General features: G+C 40.6%; 1 protein-coding gene across 2 annotated transcripts in view; it reads left to right on the top strand.

Moving 5' to 3' along the window:
• Positions 1–19,425, top strand: part of ASB5 (ankyrin repeat and SOCS box containing 5) — a 68,315-nt gene that overhangs the window by 18,700 nt on the left and 30,190 nt on the right. Inside the window, exon 1 of one of the 2 annotated variants that reach the window (XM_050945397.1) lies at positions 10,495–10,680. The exons of the other annotated variant lie outside the window; for it this stretch is intronic. Within the exon in view, the coding sequence (XP_050801354.1) occupies positions 10,557–10,680 (124 nt within the window). The 5' untranslated portion in view covers positions 10,495–10,556. Of the gene's footprint in view, positions 1–10,494; positions 10,681–19,425 lie in introns of those variants that run through there. 2 annotated transcript variants of the gene reach the window in all.

The raw sequence follows: 19,425 nt of genomic DNA, 5'->3' as shown, positions 1-19,425 counted from the left end.
TGTAACAGTCAAGGCAAAGCTTTTTTTTTCTCTGAAAGCTCTACTCCATGCAGGTTACAATTTTAAATGTAAAATGCACAGTTATTAATTTCTTGTTTAAATTTAGTACTTTGAAATGTAGATTCTACAATTTGGGAGTAATTCACTGATTCGTTGACCGATTTGATCACTGAGTTATTTCTATAACATACAACCAAGTCTGCTAGCATTTGAGTCAAAACTGTGATGCATTCATGTATTGGGATTTTAAATTCCCTCATATAATAAAAAATTTAAATGTGTGCCCGTTCTCCTAACTTTAACTTTCATGTACTACTATATGCTTAAAAGAAAATTTCTGAAATTTTATAAATTACAGAACCCACATTCTTGCATTACCAACAATGACAAAGGTCTGTTAAAATAAAACATACCATTACATATTGGAAAAACCCACTTGTTCAACAGAAACAGTCATGTATTTGTCATTATGAAAAGATTTCCAGAAAGCAAGAGAGAGAAAAATTCTTTACCATTGATTTCACTGGAAAAAGCTCATGTTATGTGTTTATTTAAATATATGGTGCAGCTTTTACATAATCTGTTTTTGCTAATTTTCTAGGCAGATCAAGTGTCAGAGATTTTTATAAAATATTTATAATCAACATTTTAAATGTTGGGCTTTCATGAAATTCTTCCCTCTAAGCTGCAGACTGAGGCCCTAGTCACTTTGTCCTCATCCAGCAGTGCAAAGGGGCCCTAAACTAACCGATCTCAAAACCTGATGTTTCCTCTATGTTTTCACGAGAGAGATCTTTGGCTTCTATGTTATCCATTTCCTGGACAGTCTTGTAGTTAAGGTACTTGGAGATCTAAGTTTAATTTCTAGACTTCCTTCCCATAGACTTCCTTTGTTGCCCTGGAAATACCACTTATTTTCTTTGTGCCTTGGTTATCCGTATGCAAAGTAGAAATAATAATACTTCCCTACCTCACCGGGATGTTGTGAGGATAAAATCACTAATATACCTAGGCTTAGTGTAATGCCATTGAAGTCACCCCAGCACACCCCCGAGTGGTCAGGCATGGCACTGCAGGTGAACAACTGGCTCAGTTTCCCCTCACCCACAGTATAAATGAGTCCAAGCAGTCTTTTCTACTATTAGAGAGCACTCTCTTTGGAGGGTCTTATTTATTTATCAGAAAGGAATAATATGAAAAAAAATAAAATCTTCAGTAAGCTACTCCATCATAAATTCTCTGCCCTGGGTTAATTAGTCTTAGGACTTGCCCTGAAGCACTGTCAGGCTGAATTCCCTGCCTGGAGCTTGGGCCTCTGCTGGGCATTTGGTTGTATGCCACTCTTCCCTTGACAGTGCATCCCTCTTTGCTCTGCCAGTCCATCATACATCCCCAGGAGGTCCCATGCTCAGTTCCTTCTCCTGAGCTGCTCTGGTCCCTGGCCTGGGAACACTTTCTCTCTGGGCCCATTCCTTCTCCACATCAGCCTTTCTTCTCCAGGGAGACACCAATAGGAGTTGCTTCCTAACCAGCTCCCCTCTCACTCCTCAAGAGCTTCCTGTTCTGAGGCTTTCTCATTGAAGTTGCTCCTTACTGAATGAACTATTGCTCAGCTATAGGTGGATCTGAGTTGGCTCATTCTCCTTAGCAGAGCCTGCTACAGGTAGACTGGGTGCTTGATTCCCTCAGGGGTCAGTCCACAAGATACTCAAACACAACGGTCATGGAGGCCATCGAAATACCTAGATAAATAAGTTTGGGAAAAGAGGACATGGCCAGTGCACCATATGTCCAATAGATCCCCAAAAGCCTTAAGGCTGTCTGTCACGTACTAGACCCGTGGGCCAGTGCCCAGTGACCCCAGGATCAGGAGATCTCACTCCTTGGCTAGGTACAATGCTGGTGGTATGTAAATTCAATGTGTCATTGCTATTAAAAAAGAATAATGATCTTTTGGGAGTTGAGAAACCTAGGTTCTATTCCCAACTGTGCCTCAAATTTTCTGTGTGACCACAGGCAAGACTCAATGTCTCCTTGCCTCAGTTTTTCTCCCTGTAAAATTGGGTTAATACTTACCTTGCATGGATGTTATGAGGCATAATTCTTGAATATCTATAAAGCACTCAGATTTTTACAAGGAGTATACCATAAACATTAAAAGTATTTTAAATTATATTTGCTTTGATCTTAATAGCTCGTCTAAAGGACTCTGTTTAGAAAGCTCACTTTATTTCAATGGCATTTGTTCATTTGGAGTTAGAATAAGGCAGCAATCAGCATGCTAGAAACTTTTACAGAATTCATCCTTTGTTATTTTTATTAAAACAGTAGAAGTTTCCATTTTCCTATACAGTTATACCAAAACAAAATTTGGACTTTTAAACACTTGTAGAAGCTTGTCTTAAATATTTCTTTCAAACTAGAATGCTTTTCCCACTGAAATGGATGGGAAATCATTTCTTTATAACTTCACAGCTGTTGACAGGAACACAATTGCATCTATAAAATAAACGTATGAGTTTTCTGCTTCCATAGAAATGTTGAAACTGGCACTGGCATTTCTTTTTCATAACAATCTATACAAAAAAAGCTTGATTTAAGAAGCCTTCACTTTTTTCTAATAGTTTCACATTTGGGTTAAGAAAATGAAATGAAGCCAATATTTTGAGAGGAATATGAGCCAGGGAATTATATCATGTCTACAAGTTAGATAAGGAAAATCAATACTGTCAAAATTCCACACCTATGAATAACATCCTCTAGTCAGTTTCCATATTCACATGTTATAGTCTCTGCCCCTTCCCCCAGATTCTTTTGCTCTGATGGATACAGCATCACTGTCATAGACAACCCTGCCATAAAAATAATTAGTTAATTGCTTGTCCAACACCACAGTTGAACATATTGTACTCCTAAATGGATTCTTAATGAAATGCTTTTGTTAAAGGATTTCAAAGATGTTTAAGTGTCTTTTATATGGCACTCTTCATAGTAGTATCTAAGCACCTGTGGCAGGGCAGGGGTAAAACCCCTTTAAAGCCCTGCCAAAATGCTGGCTACAGCCTGCTCTCTGGCCAGTAGGCCAAGTGTAGAGATGCAGGTACTCAGCAGGGAGCTCAGCTGCAAGCCCGAACAAAGGCTGACTCAGGCGAATATGCTGGGCTAAGTAGTGACAGCTGGGCTGGGGCAGGAGAGGGCTATAAAAGCCCTGGGCAAACCTCAGTGGGGAGACTAGCCTGGCAGGAGACAGGAGGGCAGTATCTCTGTCTCCTTGCCAATAAGGAAGCCTCAAAAGCCAGGAGACCCTGGGGAGGGTCTGTGGGGCACTAACTGTTCGGGGACCTCTTTATTAAACCAGCCTAAACACAGGGTGTAGGTACAAGAGCGGGAAAGCCTGCACCAACCCTGTGACAGCACCTCACAAACATTCATGAATTAATCTTCATAACTGCCCTATGAGAAAGGGAAATATTATTCCTGTTTTAAAGATAGTGAAACTGAGAAGGAGCTTGCACAAGATCATAGTGTGTGCAGAGTTGGGAATGGAATCCAGGTGTCCTGGGTCCCAGTGCTTAACCACAAGCCCATCTCTCCTCTATACACGTATCACCTGTATGCTTTTCTTTTATATTTCCAACTGAAAACTTTAGACTACTAGTCACTTCCCTTTAAATTTTATTTTTGAAAAGAGTTTGATGCCAGTCTCGAAAGATCCATTTCACAACTTCGATATGGCTGTTGCCCATAAGCAAAAACAGTTGTACACTAACCCATTTGGTCTTGTGTAAAGTTTAATCCAGGATACTGTGTGAGATGAACTCTGTATCCTGTGAAGCAATAAGGAGAATATTTGCATAGAATCATAGACTATTAGGGTTGGAAGAGATCTCAGGAGGTCATCTAGCCCAATCCCCTGCATTTCTTTGTGCCTCCTCCAAGAAGCAGCGAGAGCCGAGGGATGTGCTGGCTGCCCTTCCTGCAGTCCCCATTGGCCTAGAGTGGTGAACTGCAGCCAGTGGGAGCTGCGATAGGCCGAACCTGCAGACGCGGCAGGTAAACAAACCGGCCTGGCCTGCCAGAGGCTTTTCCTGAACAAGTGGCGGCACTAGTTTGAGAACTACTATTCCGGAGTACTTAAAATATGTGGATAAAGTTGGTAGAAAATAATGACTGTCATATCAATTAACTAATCGAGTATTTATGGGAAAGGAGATATCCCTCTCAGTCTCCCTGCTTCAGGATGCCAGCTTTTTGAGCTGTCCTGCCTCCCTTCCCCCATAATTTCTTCCCGCTCCTTTGCCCAAATTCTTTGGGGGAGAGGGCAGGTGCTTCTCTGACTTCCCCTGAATCAAGTCCTCTGAAGCAGCAGCAGCTGCTTGACATGTTCTATCTGTAGACATTACAGTGTTTGTGGACTTCATTGCTGCTGCTACTGCTAGCCACATCCTCTGCTGATGATGACATAGATAACATAGCAGAGGGTTAGAACATCTATGGAAAACAAGATAACCTGAATTCCTTCCGAGCTGACAAATCTACTTGCTCAACCGCCCTGAGAAGCTAGCCAACCTCATTCTCAGCTGACAAATGCACTCAATACTTCTCCAAAAGCATGTAAGACTGGATTTCTTTCCTAACCAACAGCCCTCCTCAACAACAGCATCCCATCCCAGATGACAAATTCACCTGCAGGTCCCCTCTTCCTCCCAAAAGCACTTGTCAAAAGTGATTGTGAAAGTGAGAAGAGTCCCAAAGTCATGAAATATGGGGAAATAATTGACATTCTCTCTCTCATGTATAATTCAGTTGGTTGTTGAAGAATATTAACAATTTAACAAGAAACTTTATTCATATTAAAATTACATTTATAAAGCACCTACCTTCCTTCAAGTATAGGGCTTTGTTCTGGCTTTTATAGTCAAAGCCCTTGTCTGTGGGATGTGGAGGTATGACCTTCTTTGTGTGAGGTCCCCTAGGCATTCTTCCTCATTCAGTAAGAGCACCTTTAGGGGAAAACATCTGTGCAGAAGCAGCAACATCTTTGAGAGAATGAAGCATGTACATTCCTCTGCATTACCTTTGCTCTGCTGGCCAACACGGGAGGAATAGTCTCTCTCACTTCCAGTTCCTCTGGGGTCCTTGTGTACTAAGAATGCAAGGCTCAAGATTGCACATACCTTTAGTGCAAATGTGCAAGGCTCCCTAGGAAGATCCATTAGGGATTTAGGCATTTAACTGCCACTTCAGGAATCTAATAAAAAATGTAGGTCCTGAAAATCTCTGCTTGACCAGTGCATAAATTCTCTAAGTGCCTATGTTTCTGTCAATAAAATCCCTAGATGCCTAAATTTCTACCTGCGGATATGCACAAAACAAATTGGAGTCACAAACTAAGCATTCCCCTTGTATCTTGCCAGTGGGGTGGGTGTGCTCAGAGGCCACCTACTGGATTGGGCCTCTTTGAAAATACTGATAGTGCTGTCCCTTTTTACCTAATAGTCCAGTGGTTAGAGCAGTACCCCAGGATGATGTGGGAGATATGCATTCAAATCCCTCCTCTGCTTGATCAGGAGCAGGGCCTTAAACCTTGGTCTCTCCCCTCCTTAGCGAGTGCCCTAACCACCAGCCTATAATCACTCTCATTCCACTCACACTGGCCCATGACTATTTAAATATTTTATACAAAACAGAACAGCATCAACAGGAGTGACAGAGAGAGAGAGAGAGAGACCTACCCCAGAGTACTCTATAATTCCATGATTAGGACATCCTCCTAGGAGGTGAGAGACCAGGGTTCAAATCCCTGCTCCACATCAGGCAAAACAGAGATTTGAACCCAGGCCACATATATTCTAGGTCAGGGCTGTAACCAATGGGGTATTACCACTACCTTGTTTTTTTCTGAAAAGGGCTGATCTGGCTTAGCCATCTTAGAACAGGAGGAGGTTCACAGCTGTGAATCCCAAACAGAGAGAGGCACCTCTAGAACATGCCTAATTCCTTTTGGGGATAGGACTTTGGCTCCCTCTCTTTGCATTTCCTATTAGGGTTGCCAGTTTTGGTTGGATGTATTCATCACATGACATAATTTTTAATTAAAGGTTAATATTTAATTCTGGGAGACTCTAGGACATTCCTGGATTGTTAGCAATCCAATTTCCTGTTGGCTGCCTAAGGCAGCCACAGGCGGTGCTAGGGGGAGGCTTGCCGGGGCCACCCCAAAATTTGCTTTATCCCTCCCATAGCAGCTGCTGCTCTCTGGCCACCCAGCTTTGAAGACAGTGCCACCATCAACAACAGCATAGGAATAAGCCTGGGCTGGGTGCCCAAGTCAGGTGGAGGGTCTGGGGCTCCACACAGAAGTCCAGACTGACCCACTCCCCTTTGTGGATCTATCCCTTGTGCCCTTTGCCATGTCTACCCCTTACTCTCTTGTACCAGATACCTTTAATCTAGCCCTTATTTTTTATTATTTTTAGAAGTTCTGTTTGAGGGGAATATAGGAAAAAAAGAGGCAAAAATTAAATTTGACATTTCTAAACAATTTAATTTCAAGACAGATATGAACAGCTCATTGAGTGGTAGGATAGTCACATATACTTTAATTTGGACATGATCTTATGTTTCTACATTTGATAGAGAACTGTGATGTGCTAACTTGCTTAATTATTTTTATTTCTGTGAATATATGTGTAAAATGGGTATAATTACAACATCTCAGGGAGCAGCAAAGAATCCTGTGGCACTTTATAGACTAACAGACGTTTTGGAGCATGAGCTTTCGTGGGTGAATACCCACTTCGTCAGATGCATGTAGTGGAAATTTCCAGGGGCAGGTTATATATGCAGGCAAGCTAGAGATAATGAGGTAGTTCAATCAGGGAGGATGAGGCCCTGTTCTAGCAGTTGAGGTGTGAAAACCAAGGGAGGAGAAACTGGTTTTGTAATTGGCAAGCCATTCACAGTCTTTGTTTAATCCTGAGCGGATGGTGTCAAATTTGCAGATGAACTGAAGCTCAGCAGTTTCTCTTTGAAGTCTGGTCCTGAAGTTTTTTTGCTGCAGGATAGCCACCTTAAGGTCTGCTATAGTGTGGCCAGGGAGGTTGAAGTGCTCTCCTACAGGTTTTTGTATATTGCCATCCCTAATGTCTGATTTGTGTCCATTTATCCTTTTCCGTAGAGACTGTCCAGTTTGGCCGATGTACATAGCAGAGGGGCATTGCTGGCATATGATGGCGTATATTACATTGGTGGATGTGCAGGTGAATGAACCAGTGATGGTGTGGCTGATCTGGTTAGGTCCTGTGATGGTGTCGCTGGTGTAGATATGTGGGCAGAGTTGGCATCGAGGTTTGTTGCATGGATTGGTTCCTGAGCTAGAGTTATTATGGTGTGGTGTGCAGTTACTGGTGAGAATATGTTTCAGGTTGGCAGGTTGTCTGTGGGCAAGGACTGGCCTGCCACCCAAGGCCTGTGAAAGTGTGGGATCATTGTCCAGGATGGGTTGTAGATCATTGATGATGCGTTGGAGGGGTTTTAGCTGGGGACTGTATGTGATGGCCAGTGGAGTCCTGTTGGTTTCTTTCTTGGGTTTGTCTTGCAGTAGGAGGCTTCTGGGTACACGTCTGGCTCTGTTGATCTGTTTCCTTATTTCCTCGTGCGGGTATTGTAGTTTTGAGAATGCTTGGTGGAGATTTTGTAGGTGTTGGTCTCTGTCTGAGGGGTTAGAGCAGATGCGGTTGTACCTCAGTGCTTGGCTGTAGACAATGGATCGTGTGATGTGCCCGGGATGGAAGCTGTAGGCATGAAGGTAGGCATAGCAGTCGGTAGGTTTTCGGTATAGTGTGGTGGTAATGTGACCATCACTTATTTGCACCGTGGTGTCTAGGAAGTAGACTTCCCGTGTAGATTGGTCCAAGCTGAGGTTGATGGTGGGGTGGAAGCTGTTGAAATCATGGTGGAATTTTTCCAGAGTTTCCTTCCCATGGGTCCAGATGATGAAGATGTCATCAATGTAGCATAGGTAGAAAAGGGGCGTGAGTGGACGAGAGCCGAGGAAGCGTTGTTCCAGGTCGGCCATAAAAATATCGGCATATTGTGGGACCATGCGGGTGCCCATAGCGGTGCCACTGATCTGGAGATATATAGTGTCATCAAATTTGAAATAGTTGTGTGTGAGGATAAAGGCACAGAGCTCAGCGGCCAGTTGTGCTGTGGCATCATCAGGGATACTGTTCCTGACAGCTTGTATTCCATCTGTGTGCAGGATGTTCGTGTAGAGAGCCTCAACATCCATGGTGGCTAGGATGGTATTTTCTGGAAGGTCACCAATGTATTGTAGTTTCCTCAGGAAATCAGTGGTGTCACGGAGATAGCTGGGAATGCTGGTGCTATAGGGTCTGAGTAGAGAGTTCACATATCCAGACAGTCCTTCAGTGAGAGTGCCAATGCCCGAGATGATGGGGCGTCCAGGATTTCCGGGTTTGTGAATCTTGGGTAGTAGATAGAATAGCCCTGGTCGGGGCTCTGAGGGTATGTTGATTTGTTCCGGTGTTAGTGTAGGGAGGGTCCTGAGTAGATGTTGCAGTTTCTTAGTGTATTGCTCAGTGGGATCTGAGGAAAGTAGCCTGTAGAATTTGGTGTTGGAGAGTTGTCTGGAAGCCTCCTTTTGGTAGTCAGACCTGTTCATGATGACAACAGCACCTCCTTTATCAGCCTCTTTGATGATAATGTCAGGGTGGTTTCTGAGGCTGTGGATGGCATTGCGTTCTGCATGACTTAGGTTATGAGGCAAGCGATGTTGTTTTTCCACAATTTCTGCCTGTACACATCGGCGGAAGCATTCAATGTATAGGTCCAGACTGTCATTTCGACCTTCAGGAGGAGTCCATGTGGAGTTCTTCTTCTTGTGCTGTTGGTGGGAGGGTACCTGTGTATCAGTGCGCTGCTCAATGTTGTCCTGAAAGTATTCTTTGAGTCGGACATCTCAGGGGTGTTTTGAGGCTTAATTAATTAATATTTGTAAAGTACCTTGAGATTCCCAGATAAGACAGAATATTCATGCAAAGTAGTAGTGTTATTTTAAAAGTGTTGATAAATGGGTTAGTCATTAATAAAACAAGATGGTGAGAAAAGTGTTTTTTTTAAAATAGCATGTCAACATATCACTACTGTAATAAGAGCACTACTCTAGTTAATCCATGCTGTCATTTTATTGGGGATCTGTTGCGTCCTTTTGCTTGTACATGCAGATTTGTTTCCAGCATTACAAGCCAGTAGGCATAAATGAGTCTTGCTCCAAGTTTGTTGTCCTTGTTACTATTTACCCTGTTGTCAAAAACTAGTGACTCAGGACTCCTTGAAATGATTACAACCTTACATTCATATCTGGATACAACCTGCAAAATAATAAATTACACTGTTTCTGCTGCCATATGAACGCATTTGTTTATTCAGGAAGTGTTTTCTAGTTTACATCAGTACAATACTATGCTCCACATACACAATTAGTGTTCCATTTGTTGGATAAGTCTCAAGTTCTAAGTAAATTCTTTACCAACTGCAGAGCTGTAGGTGACTGAAGCCAGTCACGAGGCAGTATTATTACGAGGGGGGTGGGTTCACTGTTTAAGGCTGTTATTTATCAGAACCATAATTCTTTTATTAACATACTCATAATATTTTTCTATTTTGAGCTGCTTAGTATGCAATCCTCATATTAAAGCATGGACTGTGTTGTCTTTTAAGAATCAGTTGCTTTTCTGGTCTAACTAAAAAACAAACAAACCCACCTTCTTTCCATTTAAATCATGTAAATAGTTAAGGTTCATGCTGTAGCTAAGCTGATTCTTTCTCCATTTTAAAAATAGAAAATGCTAGAGCTATCCTTCCCTTCCCCCACTGTGCACTCACTGTGGATTTCAGTGTTGTAGCTTTCTACAGTAAGTACAACGAGATCCTTTGTGAAAATCTGAAGGGGGGGGGGAAGTAGCTGCAAATCCATCTGTGAATGCAGCAAAGAATCCTGTGGCACCTTATAGACTAACAGACGTTTTGGAGCATGAGCTTTCGTGGGTGAATACCCACTTCCTCAGATGCATGTAATGGAAATATCCAGGGGCAGGTATATATATGTGTGCTAGCAAGCAAGCTAGAGATAACGAGGTCAGTTCAATCAGGGAGGATGAGGCCCTGTTCCAGCAGTTGAGGTGTGAAAACCAAGAGAGGAGAAACTGGTTCTGTAATTGGCAAGCCATTCACAGTCTTTGTTCAATCCTGAGCTGATGGTGTCAAATTTGCAGATGAACTGAAGCTCAGCAGTTTCTCTTTGAAGTCTGCCCCTGGATATTTCCATTACATGCATCTGAGGAAGTGGGTATTCACCCACGAAAGCTCATGCTCCAAAACGTCTGTTAGTCTATAAGGTGCCACAGGATTCTTTGCTGCTTTTACAGATCCAGACTAACACGGCTACCCTCTGATACTTGACATCTGTGAATGTTTCTCTGACTAGAGCACCTGCACTAATGATACACAGGAGAAAAAAATAAGAAATTATGATCACAAGTACTGCTATTCAGAGAAGCTGCACTAACCAGAATCTCCTAAAAAGAAGCCTAGAAAGTATAGGGGAGTGTCCTGCAAAACGAAAAGCTTGCTGGGGTATTCTGACCAGCCAAGGTTAGTATAGCAGCCATTTCACAAGCTGACAGTGCACTAAAATATATCAGGTTGACCCAGTTTTGCAGCATACTAACTTTAAAATGAATTTTTTCAGTAATCTGATTCTAACATAAAGGCATGCTTATAATAATTACTAGTAGTGCATCACTCTTGCATGAGTTTCTACAGAGATAATGCAGCTATAATTTTTGATTGTACATTTTGTAATGTTATAAACTCATCCACCATACGTTTTCTTGTTTATCTGCCTTATTTGTGGTGCAGGTGTTCAAGGTTTAATGCAAATTGTAGCAGGGAAATAAAAGTCAATGTAACTAAATGCTGACGGCTGACTGTTTACAAGAGATCAGATAATGTAAAGGGATAAGTAACTACACGTAAAGAGAGGCTTGGAGTAACTAAAAGATAGGACACTTTGGAGATTAGATACCAAAGAGAGTATGTTAATTTTAGGATTTTGTCACAGATTGTCTGTTCAAAGGTAACAAGATGCTGAATACTAAAATTAAAAGAAAAATTGTGAAAAGAAAAAAATAGAATGTAGAGGCATTTAAAATTACCTGGACATACATTGGAACATTTTGAGAGGGATATTTTAAACAATAAGCTTAAGGACATGATGGGAATATTATAGAACTGCTTTGTTACATGATAGTTAAAGCAGAAATTAGAAAAATGAAACACTTATCAGAGAGAGCCTGGACTAACATATATGATTGGAGGCATAAACATGGTAGAATATTTTTTAAATAGTAATAGTACTCTAATTAGGATCAAAGTGATAAAAAAGGGAGAATAAGGACATCAAAATTTAGCAGTGTTGATTTAAAAAAAAAACAGCAAGCATTTGATAGAACAGAATACGTTAAAAAATGGAGAAAAAGGACACAAAAGGAAAATGGAAAGTAGTGACAGTTAATTTACACCTTGAAGGAGATATCAAATACATTTGGAATATATATGTAAAAAACACAGTTGTGAAGTGGAGCAAAAGGTAAGAAGAATACTTAAAATAGTGTTATGGTGATAACCTTCACTACTGTCGATATTGAGAATTAAGATATATTCAAGAATAAAAGAAGCAGTAACTATACTTTCTCTAAATACTAAAGAAAGCTTTCTAATTTATTTAAGGGCAACAGCATAATAATAAACAAAATAAATAATAATAATAATTAATGAGTATTTACTAATAATATGTCCATTGGTGGTACATATGTAGAAACCTCGAAAAGGGAATTCAATGTTCCTGATAGATATTTTGGACTAAGGTATATAAACACTGTCAGGGCAATTCAGAGCAAATGTACCTGTATTCCCACCCTGTGGTTCAACAAGGGCATCCACTCTAGGTTCCTCAGCCATCACCTCTCTGAGGTAGAGTCACAGATCTGCATCTCTCTGCCTCTTGACAAGAGTGTTTTCAGGTTGCGCAGGCCTCCGACTATATTGTGACATCCTCCAGCAAGGCACACTGCCTGCATCTGCATTATGCTTTCTCTTCACAGACGACTAATGATATAATTCCCAACAGTTAAGTTACCACACAGGTCTTCCTAAGTGAGCACTTTTATTCTTAAAGGCAAAAGCATTAGACAGAAAACAGTAAAAACAACAAAAGAACCTACTTGTATGTGAATAACCTAACCAGAGACCACCCTCTAACTCCAAGAAGGGACCTGGTTGGTGATTAGGGATTTTTCCTGTGGTCACCAGTTCATAACAGCTTTCTCTCAGGACTAGCTACCCCATGAGTTACTGTATCCTTCCTTTATCCAGTTTGCGCCTTGGAAGAGATCATGAATAGGTAATCAGCCAGACAGTTAGGTTTCTCTTCAAGGAGCAGCTTCAAAAGGATGGCTCCGAAACGGAGTAATTTCCATTCCCTTCTTCCAAAGTATTTCCTAGGAACCTCACTCAACTGAAAGTTCAGTCTTCTTTGCTCCACTATTTTAAAGACGCCTTTGAAGCACATAATACTTCCTAGTGTTTACATTAGTCCTGCCTTTCTCTTAAAAGAAGTTGCATACCATCATAAGAACATAACATAAGAATGGCCATACTGGGTTAGCCCAAAGGTCCATCTAGCCCAGTATCCTGTCTCCCGACAGTGACCAATGCCAGGTATCCCAGAGCTAATGAACAGAACAGGAAATCATCAAGTGATTCATTCCCCATCTCCCAATCTCAGCTTCTGACAGAGGTTAGGGACACCATCTATGCCCATCCTGGTTAATAGCCATTGATGGTACTATCCTCCATGAATTTATCTTGTTCTTTTTTTACCCTGTTATAGTCTTGGCCTTCACAACACACTCTGGCAAAGAGTTCCACAGGTTGACTGTGCGTTCTATGAAGAAATACTTCCTTTTGTTTGTTTTAAACCTGCTGCCTATTAATTTCATTTGGTGAAATGTGTTCTTGTGTTATGAGAAGGTGTAAATAACACTTCCTTATTTAGTTTCTCCACACCAGTCATGATTATATAGACCTCTATCATACCCCCTTTAGTCATTTCTTTTCCAAGCTGAAAAGTCCCAGTCTTATGAATCTCTCCTCATATAGAAGCCATTCCACCCCCTAATCATTTTTGTTGCCCTTTTCTGAATCTTTTCCAATTCTAATGTATCTTTTTTTCAGATGGGGCAACCATACTGTGCACGCAATATTCAAGATGTGGGTGCACTATGGATTTATATAGAGGCAATATGATATTTTCTGTCTTATTATCCATCCCTTTCTTAATGATTCCCAACATTCTGTTCGCTTTTTTGACTGACGCTACACATTGAGTGGATGTTTTCAGAGAACTAGCCACAATGACTCCAACATCTTTTTCTTCAGTGGTAACAGCTAATTTAGACCTCATCATTTTATACGTATAGTTGGGATTATGTTTTCCAATGTGTATTACTTTACATTTATCTACACTGAATTTCATCTGCCATTTTTTTGCCCAATCACCCAGTTTTGAGAGATCTTTTTGTAGCTCTTCACAGTCTGCCTGGGACTTAACTATCTTGAGTAGTTTTGTATCATCTGCAAATTTTGCCACCTCACTGTTTACCCCTTCTTCCAGACCATTTATGAATATGTTGAATAGGACTGGTCCCAGTACAGATCCCTGGCGGACACCACTATTTACCTCTCTCCATTCTGAAAATTGACCATTTATTCCCATCCTTTGTTTCCAACTTTTAACCAGTTACCAATCTATGAGAGGACCTTCCTCTTATCCCATGACAGCTTACTTTGCTTAAGAGCCTTTGGTGAGGTACCTTGTGAAAGGCTTTCTGAAAATCTAAGTACACTATATCCACTGGTTCCCCCTTGTCCACATGTTGTTGACCCCCTCAAAGAATTCTAGTACATTGGTGAAGCATGATTTCCCTTTACAAAAACCATGTTGACTTTTCCCCAACAAATTATGTTCGTCTATGTGTCTGACAATTGTGTTCTTTACGGTAGTTTCAAACAGTTTGCCTGGTACTGAAGTCAGGTTTACCAGCCTGTAATTGCCGGGATCACCTCTGGAGCCCTTTGAAAAAATTGGTGTCACATTAGCTATCTTCCAGTCATTTGGTACAGAAGCTGATTTAAATGATAGGTTACAGACTACCGCTAGTAGTTCTGCAGTTTCACATTTGAGTTTCTTCAGAACTCTTGGGTGAATACCATCTGGTCCTGATGACTTATTACTGTTTAGTTTATCAGTTTGTTCCAAAACCTCCTCTAATGACACCTCAATCTGGAACAGTTCCTCAGATTTCTCATCTAAAAAGAATGGCTTAGGTTTGGGAATCTCTCTCACATCCTCAGCCATGAAGACTGATGCAAAGAACTCATTTAGTTTCTGCACAATGGCCTTATTGTCCTTGAGTGCTCCTTTAGCATCTTGATCGTCCAGTGGCCTCACAGTTGTTTAGCAGGCTTCCAGCTTCTGATGTACTTAAAAAAAAATTTCGCTATTACTTTTTGAATCTTTGGCTAGCTGTTTTTCAAATTCTTTTTTGGCCTTCCTAATTATATTTTTACACTTTGTTTGCCAGAGTTTATGCTTTCTTTTTTCCACACTAGGATTTAACTTCTACTTTTTAAAGGATGCCTTCCTGCCTTTCATTGCTTCTTTCACTTTGTTGTTTAGCCACAGTGGCACTTCTCTTACTATGTTTTTTTATTTGGGGGTATACATTTAAGCTGAGTGTCTATTATGGTGTCCTTAAAAAGTTACCATGAAGCTTGCAGGGATTTCACTTTTGGCGCTGTATCTTTTAATTTCTGTTTAAGTGACTTCCTTATTTTTGTTTCAGAGTAGCAGCTGTGTTAGACTGTATCTGCAAAAAGAACAGGAGTACTTGTGGCACCTTAGAGACTAACACATTTATTTGAGCATAAGATTTTGTGGGCTACAGCCCATTTTATGCGAAGAAGTGGGCTGTAGCCCACGAAAGCTTATGCTCAAATAAATGTGTTAGTCTCTAAGGTGCCACAAGTACTCCTGTTCCTCATTTTTGTGTAGTTCATCTTTCTGAAATTAAATGCTACAGTGTTGGGCTGCTGTGGTGTTTTCCCTGCCACAGGGATGTTAAATTTAATTATATTATAGTCACTATTACCAAGTGGTCCAATTATATTCACCTCTTGGTACAGTTTGGTTCATTTAAGATTTTTATTTCATTTGATTCTATGCTTTCTTTCACATATAGTGCCACTCCCCAACCAGCATGACCTGTTGTGTCCTTCCAATATATTTTGAACCCTCGTGTTACTATGTCCCATTGATTATCCTCATTCTACCAAGTTTCTGTGATGCATATTATATTGATATCCTCATGTAATACAAGGCACTCTACTTCATCCAGACTTCTAGCATTGGTATATAAACACTTTAAAAACTTATCACTTTTTAGCTATCTGCCATTACATGGCATTGAATTATCCCATAATAATACTTAAACACTTGCATTTTAATACAATGACCTAAGATAGCCCTAAGATAGTTTTTATGATGCTGACAGACCAGCTCAGGCCAGACCCATAGGCCAATTCACTTATGTGTGAATATCAAAGAAGTTAAATGTATTAGTAGATGTTCAGGCTAATTCACTTGTGTGTTAAGAGATCAAAGGCAATGTTAATTGTATTGTTTTTGCCGATCTATATCCTGCTGTTTTCTGTTACATTACATTTATATGATGCATGCCTAGTAATTAAATAACCCTAGATTTAAGTGTGTTAGAACATCATGAAAACTAATGGAATGTTACTTGTATTGTTTTTACTTATCTATTCCTATTATAATGGCAGGCATTTACATTATGTATATCCCTCTGACTAAACAACTCATTGAATGCAAATGAATTCAAAGCAATAGGCCATTGTGTGGGTACAGACACTTGTCAGATTGTTGTCTGTGAAAAGAAGCTAGAAGTACTGATTCAAAGAGAGATCCTTTATCTCTGAACTATTTGGATTCTAATGGGTAGAATAACTGAACAAGAAAACTGAGATCCCCATAGTTATTCTGGGTAGTTCTGAGAAAACTTTTTGGGAAACTTGCAAATTACCACATCTCTGCTATCATTTTAGACTTACAAACTTTGACTCACCTGTTATTATATTTTACCTGCTTTAACCTCTCAATAACTCTCATTCTTTTTTCTTAGCTAATAAACTTATCCTATTAGTTTACTATAGAATTGGCTGCCAGTGTTGTCTCTGGTGTAAGATCTGAAGTATCAGTTGATCAGGGGTAAGTGATTGGTGTCTTGAGACTGGGAGAAACCTGATATGGTGTGATTTTTTTGGTTTATGTGACCATTATCACTTAGTTCAGTTTGTCTGGGTGGCAAGATATGCTGGAGAGGCTACGGGGACTGTCTGTGACTACTTGGTAAGACTGGTATAGTGATCCAGGTGTTGATATTTGCTACTGGCTTGGTGAATTCTAATATTAGAATTTACCACCAGTTTTGGGTGGCTGCTCTTGTTTTCTGACAGTCTGCCCTGAGACAGGCACTCACAGTTATGAGCCACTCCAGAGCGTGATATCTTTAACTTAATTCAGTAAGATTTGTCAAGGATATTCCATATCTGTCACAAACACATCAGAAAAACATCCATTTATTTATTACATCTGAAAATGATGCAATAGATTATATACAGATTTATCTCCCACAAAGTAGAGCTGGTAAGGCTGCTTTTCTTAGGGTTGTCTGATACGTGCCATTATGAAACCCTGTTTCAGTTGCTCATAACTTTGCCAAACTTTAACCATTTGGGCTGAAATTTCCCATGCTGGGCATCTGCCTCAAGGTGACTTATTTACGAAAATTTCAGCTAAAATGGTTCAGAAGATTTAGAATGAGGTTAGCAAAAATATATTTTATAAAAAAATGTCGCAACAATTTAGTTGCCCTCATGGTTTGGAGCACGGACTTAAAGTTTGGCATGGGAAGGTGTACCTTTTCAAATCACTGTGAAAATTCACCCAAACTTGGCCAAGTTATAAGTCTTTGAAAAATTGCAGTTTGCACATGCTCAGTAGACACTAGTTATAATTTGGCAGCTAAATATTCTGAAAATTTAATTTACACTGAGCATGATTCATCCTCTCACAGTTCATGAGGGACTGTGCATGTGCCATCCCCACAGAGTGAATGCTCCAGCCTAGGGTTACAGGGGCAGAGCATGACTTTCCCAAGAATTGCTTTTCCAGGCCACTGTAGAATGGACACTGGAACTGAGAGCAGGACCACTACCCTTTGTTACTCTTTTGCTGGTGCTTAGGTAGTGAGGAAGAGAAGGAAGATGCAACAACAGTGGAATTCATAGGGGGTTTTGGGCAGAAGGAGAGTTTGCAAGAATCAGATGTAGGGTGGAAGCAGAGGAGAGGGGGGACAGGAGCAAGGGGAGTTGTTGGATAGGAGCAGAGTCCAGGGGGCAGGGTAGTATGTAGATGCAGAGGAGGAGAGGGACAGGATCCAGGAGATATGGAGTATACAGGAATGGAAGGGGAGGGAGTCAGGGTGGGGACTGGAAAGGAGCAAAGCGGCAAGGAGTCAGGAGCCACAATGGGAGGATGGATAGGAGGGGAGGGAGACAGAGACAGATAGGGGGATGGGGCCAAAGGGTCTATAGCCATGAGTCCACACTCCCTTCCAGAACCTGAAATTGAACCTAGGAGTCTTCAGTCTCAACTTGTCTCTGCTATCAGCAAATAGCTTTGAAACACACAGGCAAAGTGTCTCTTCCCCCTCCAAAGACTGGTCCGCATAGATGATGATAGCCTACTACGACCATTGCTAGCAGTGTCTCCATTAGCTTAAGGCCTGTACTGTGGATCTAAAGGTCCCAATCCTATTGATTACCCAAGTTGGGGGTCAGTATACTTCCACAGGATGGAATTTCTGTATTTTCCAGGGTTTTAAAAAATAGATTACATTAAAAAAAAACCCAGTATGTTAAAAATACATTAAGGTTGCAAAGCCAAGCACTCAAAAGTTAGGAATGCCAGTTTTAAGGTTGCCTGTATAACATTTATTTGACCCCTTTGTGCACGTACATTCTAATACAGTGTTTAATTACATGATCACATACTATTTTCCCCACAGGACATCTATTTCATTCAGTGCACAGGTTGGATAGTGCTCTAGAAACAAATCAGGATTGTGTAGTAAAAGAGGCTGTAAACTTGCCTCATTTGTTGAAGAATTTGGAAGGTGCATAAAGAATGAAGAAGGGCTTTGCTGGAAGAGAAAGAATGGTTAAGGATGTTGAATGCCATCCTGGCGAATTGGATTCTATCCCTATCTCTGCCACAATAATCCTAGGCAAGTCACTTAAAGCAGTATTTTCACAGCTGGCCAGTAACTGTGTGTTCCTCATTTTCTGGGTGCCCAGCAATATATACCTGGGTCCAGATGTGCCAAAGTGCTATTGAAACTGATTGGAGCTGTGTGATGAATATATAAAGTGCAACATAATACTAAGTACTCTGAAAAAAATCAGACCATAGGTATCTCAGGTGGAGCTCTTAAAATTAGTGGACACTTTTGGCAATTTTGGCCTTAATGTCTCTCTGCCTCACTTCCCCACCTGTACAATAGGGAAAATAACACCACATATTCTCTCAGGGTTGTTAAATTCATTAATGATTGTGAAGGACTTGGATATTATGGGGAGAGCACCACAGAAACACAGCAGGAGAAAATAAATATTTCTGTATTCAGGGAAGGTGTGTGTTAAATAAAACCTGGGGCCACACTGAATGTGGAGGATTGAAAAACAAACAAACAAACAGCCTGTTCACTGAATGCAGCAGTGGAAAAAATAGTACAGTATGTGATGGTGCAATTAAAGACTGTATCTCAATGCATATGCACAGTAGAACTGCATTAAGAAATACACAGGCAATCTGGCATTTTCTAACTTTTGGTTGTTTGACTTTGCAACCTTAATATTTTTAACATAGATTGTGGATGTAATAGTTATATAAAATATGTAAACTCAATCATGAATATATGCTGACGATATTTTTGAAAAGGGTAATTTTGAATGTATGTGGTGCAATTGTAATAAAGTAAAACCTGCAGTAAATTAATTCCAACAAAATGAAGTACAAAATATTGGGCCAACTTCAACTAACAGTTACACCAATACGATTCCATTGATCTCTTATGGACTACAGAAGTACAACTCACTGTTTCTGCTATAGTCACTACTTCTGTTTTCTATAAATTG

The sequence above is a fragment of the Gopherus flavomarginatus genome, chromosome 3, assembly GCF_025201925.1.
Source record: "Gopherus flavomarginatus isolate rGopFla2 chromosome 3, rGopFla2.mat.asm, whole genome shotgun sequence".
Classification (NCBI taxonomy): domain Eukaryota; kingdom Metazoa; phylum Chordata; order Testudines; family Testudinidae; genus Gopherus; species Gopherus flavomarginatus.
The sequence above is the reverse complement of the archived record's forward strand: the minus strand, read 5'-3'. Positions and strand labels throughout refer to the sequence as shown.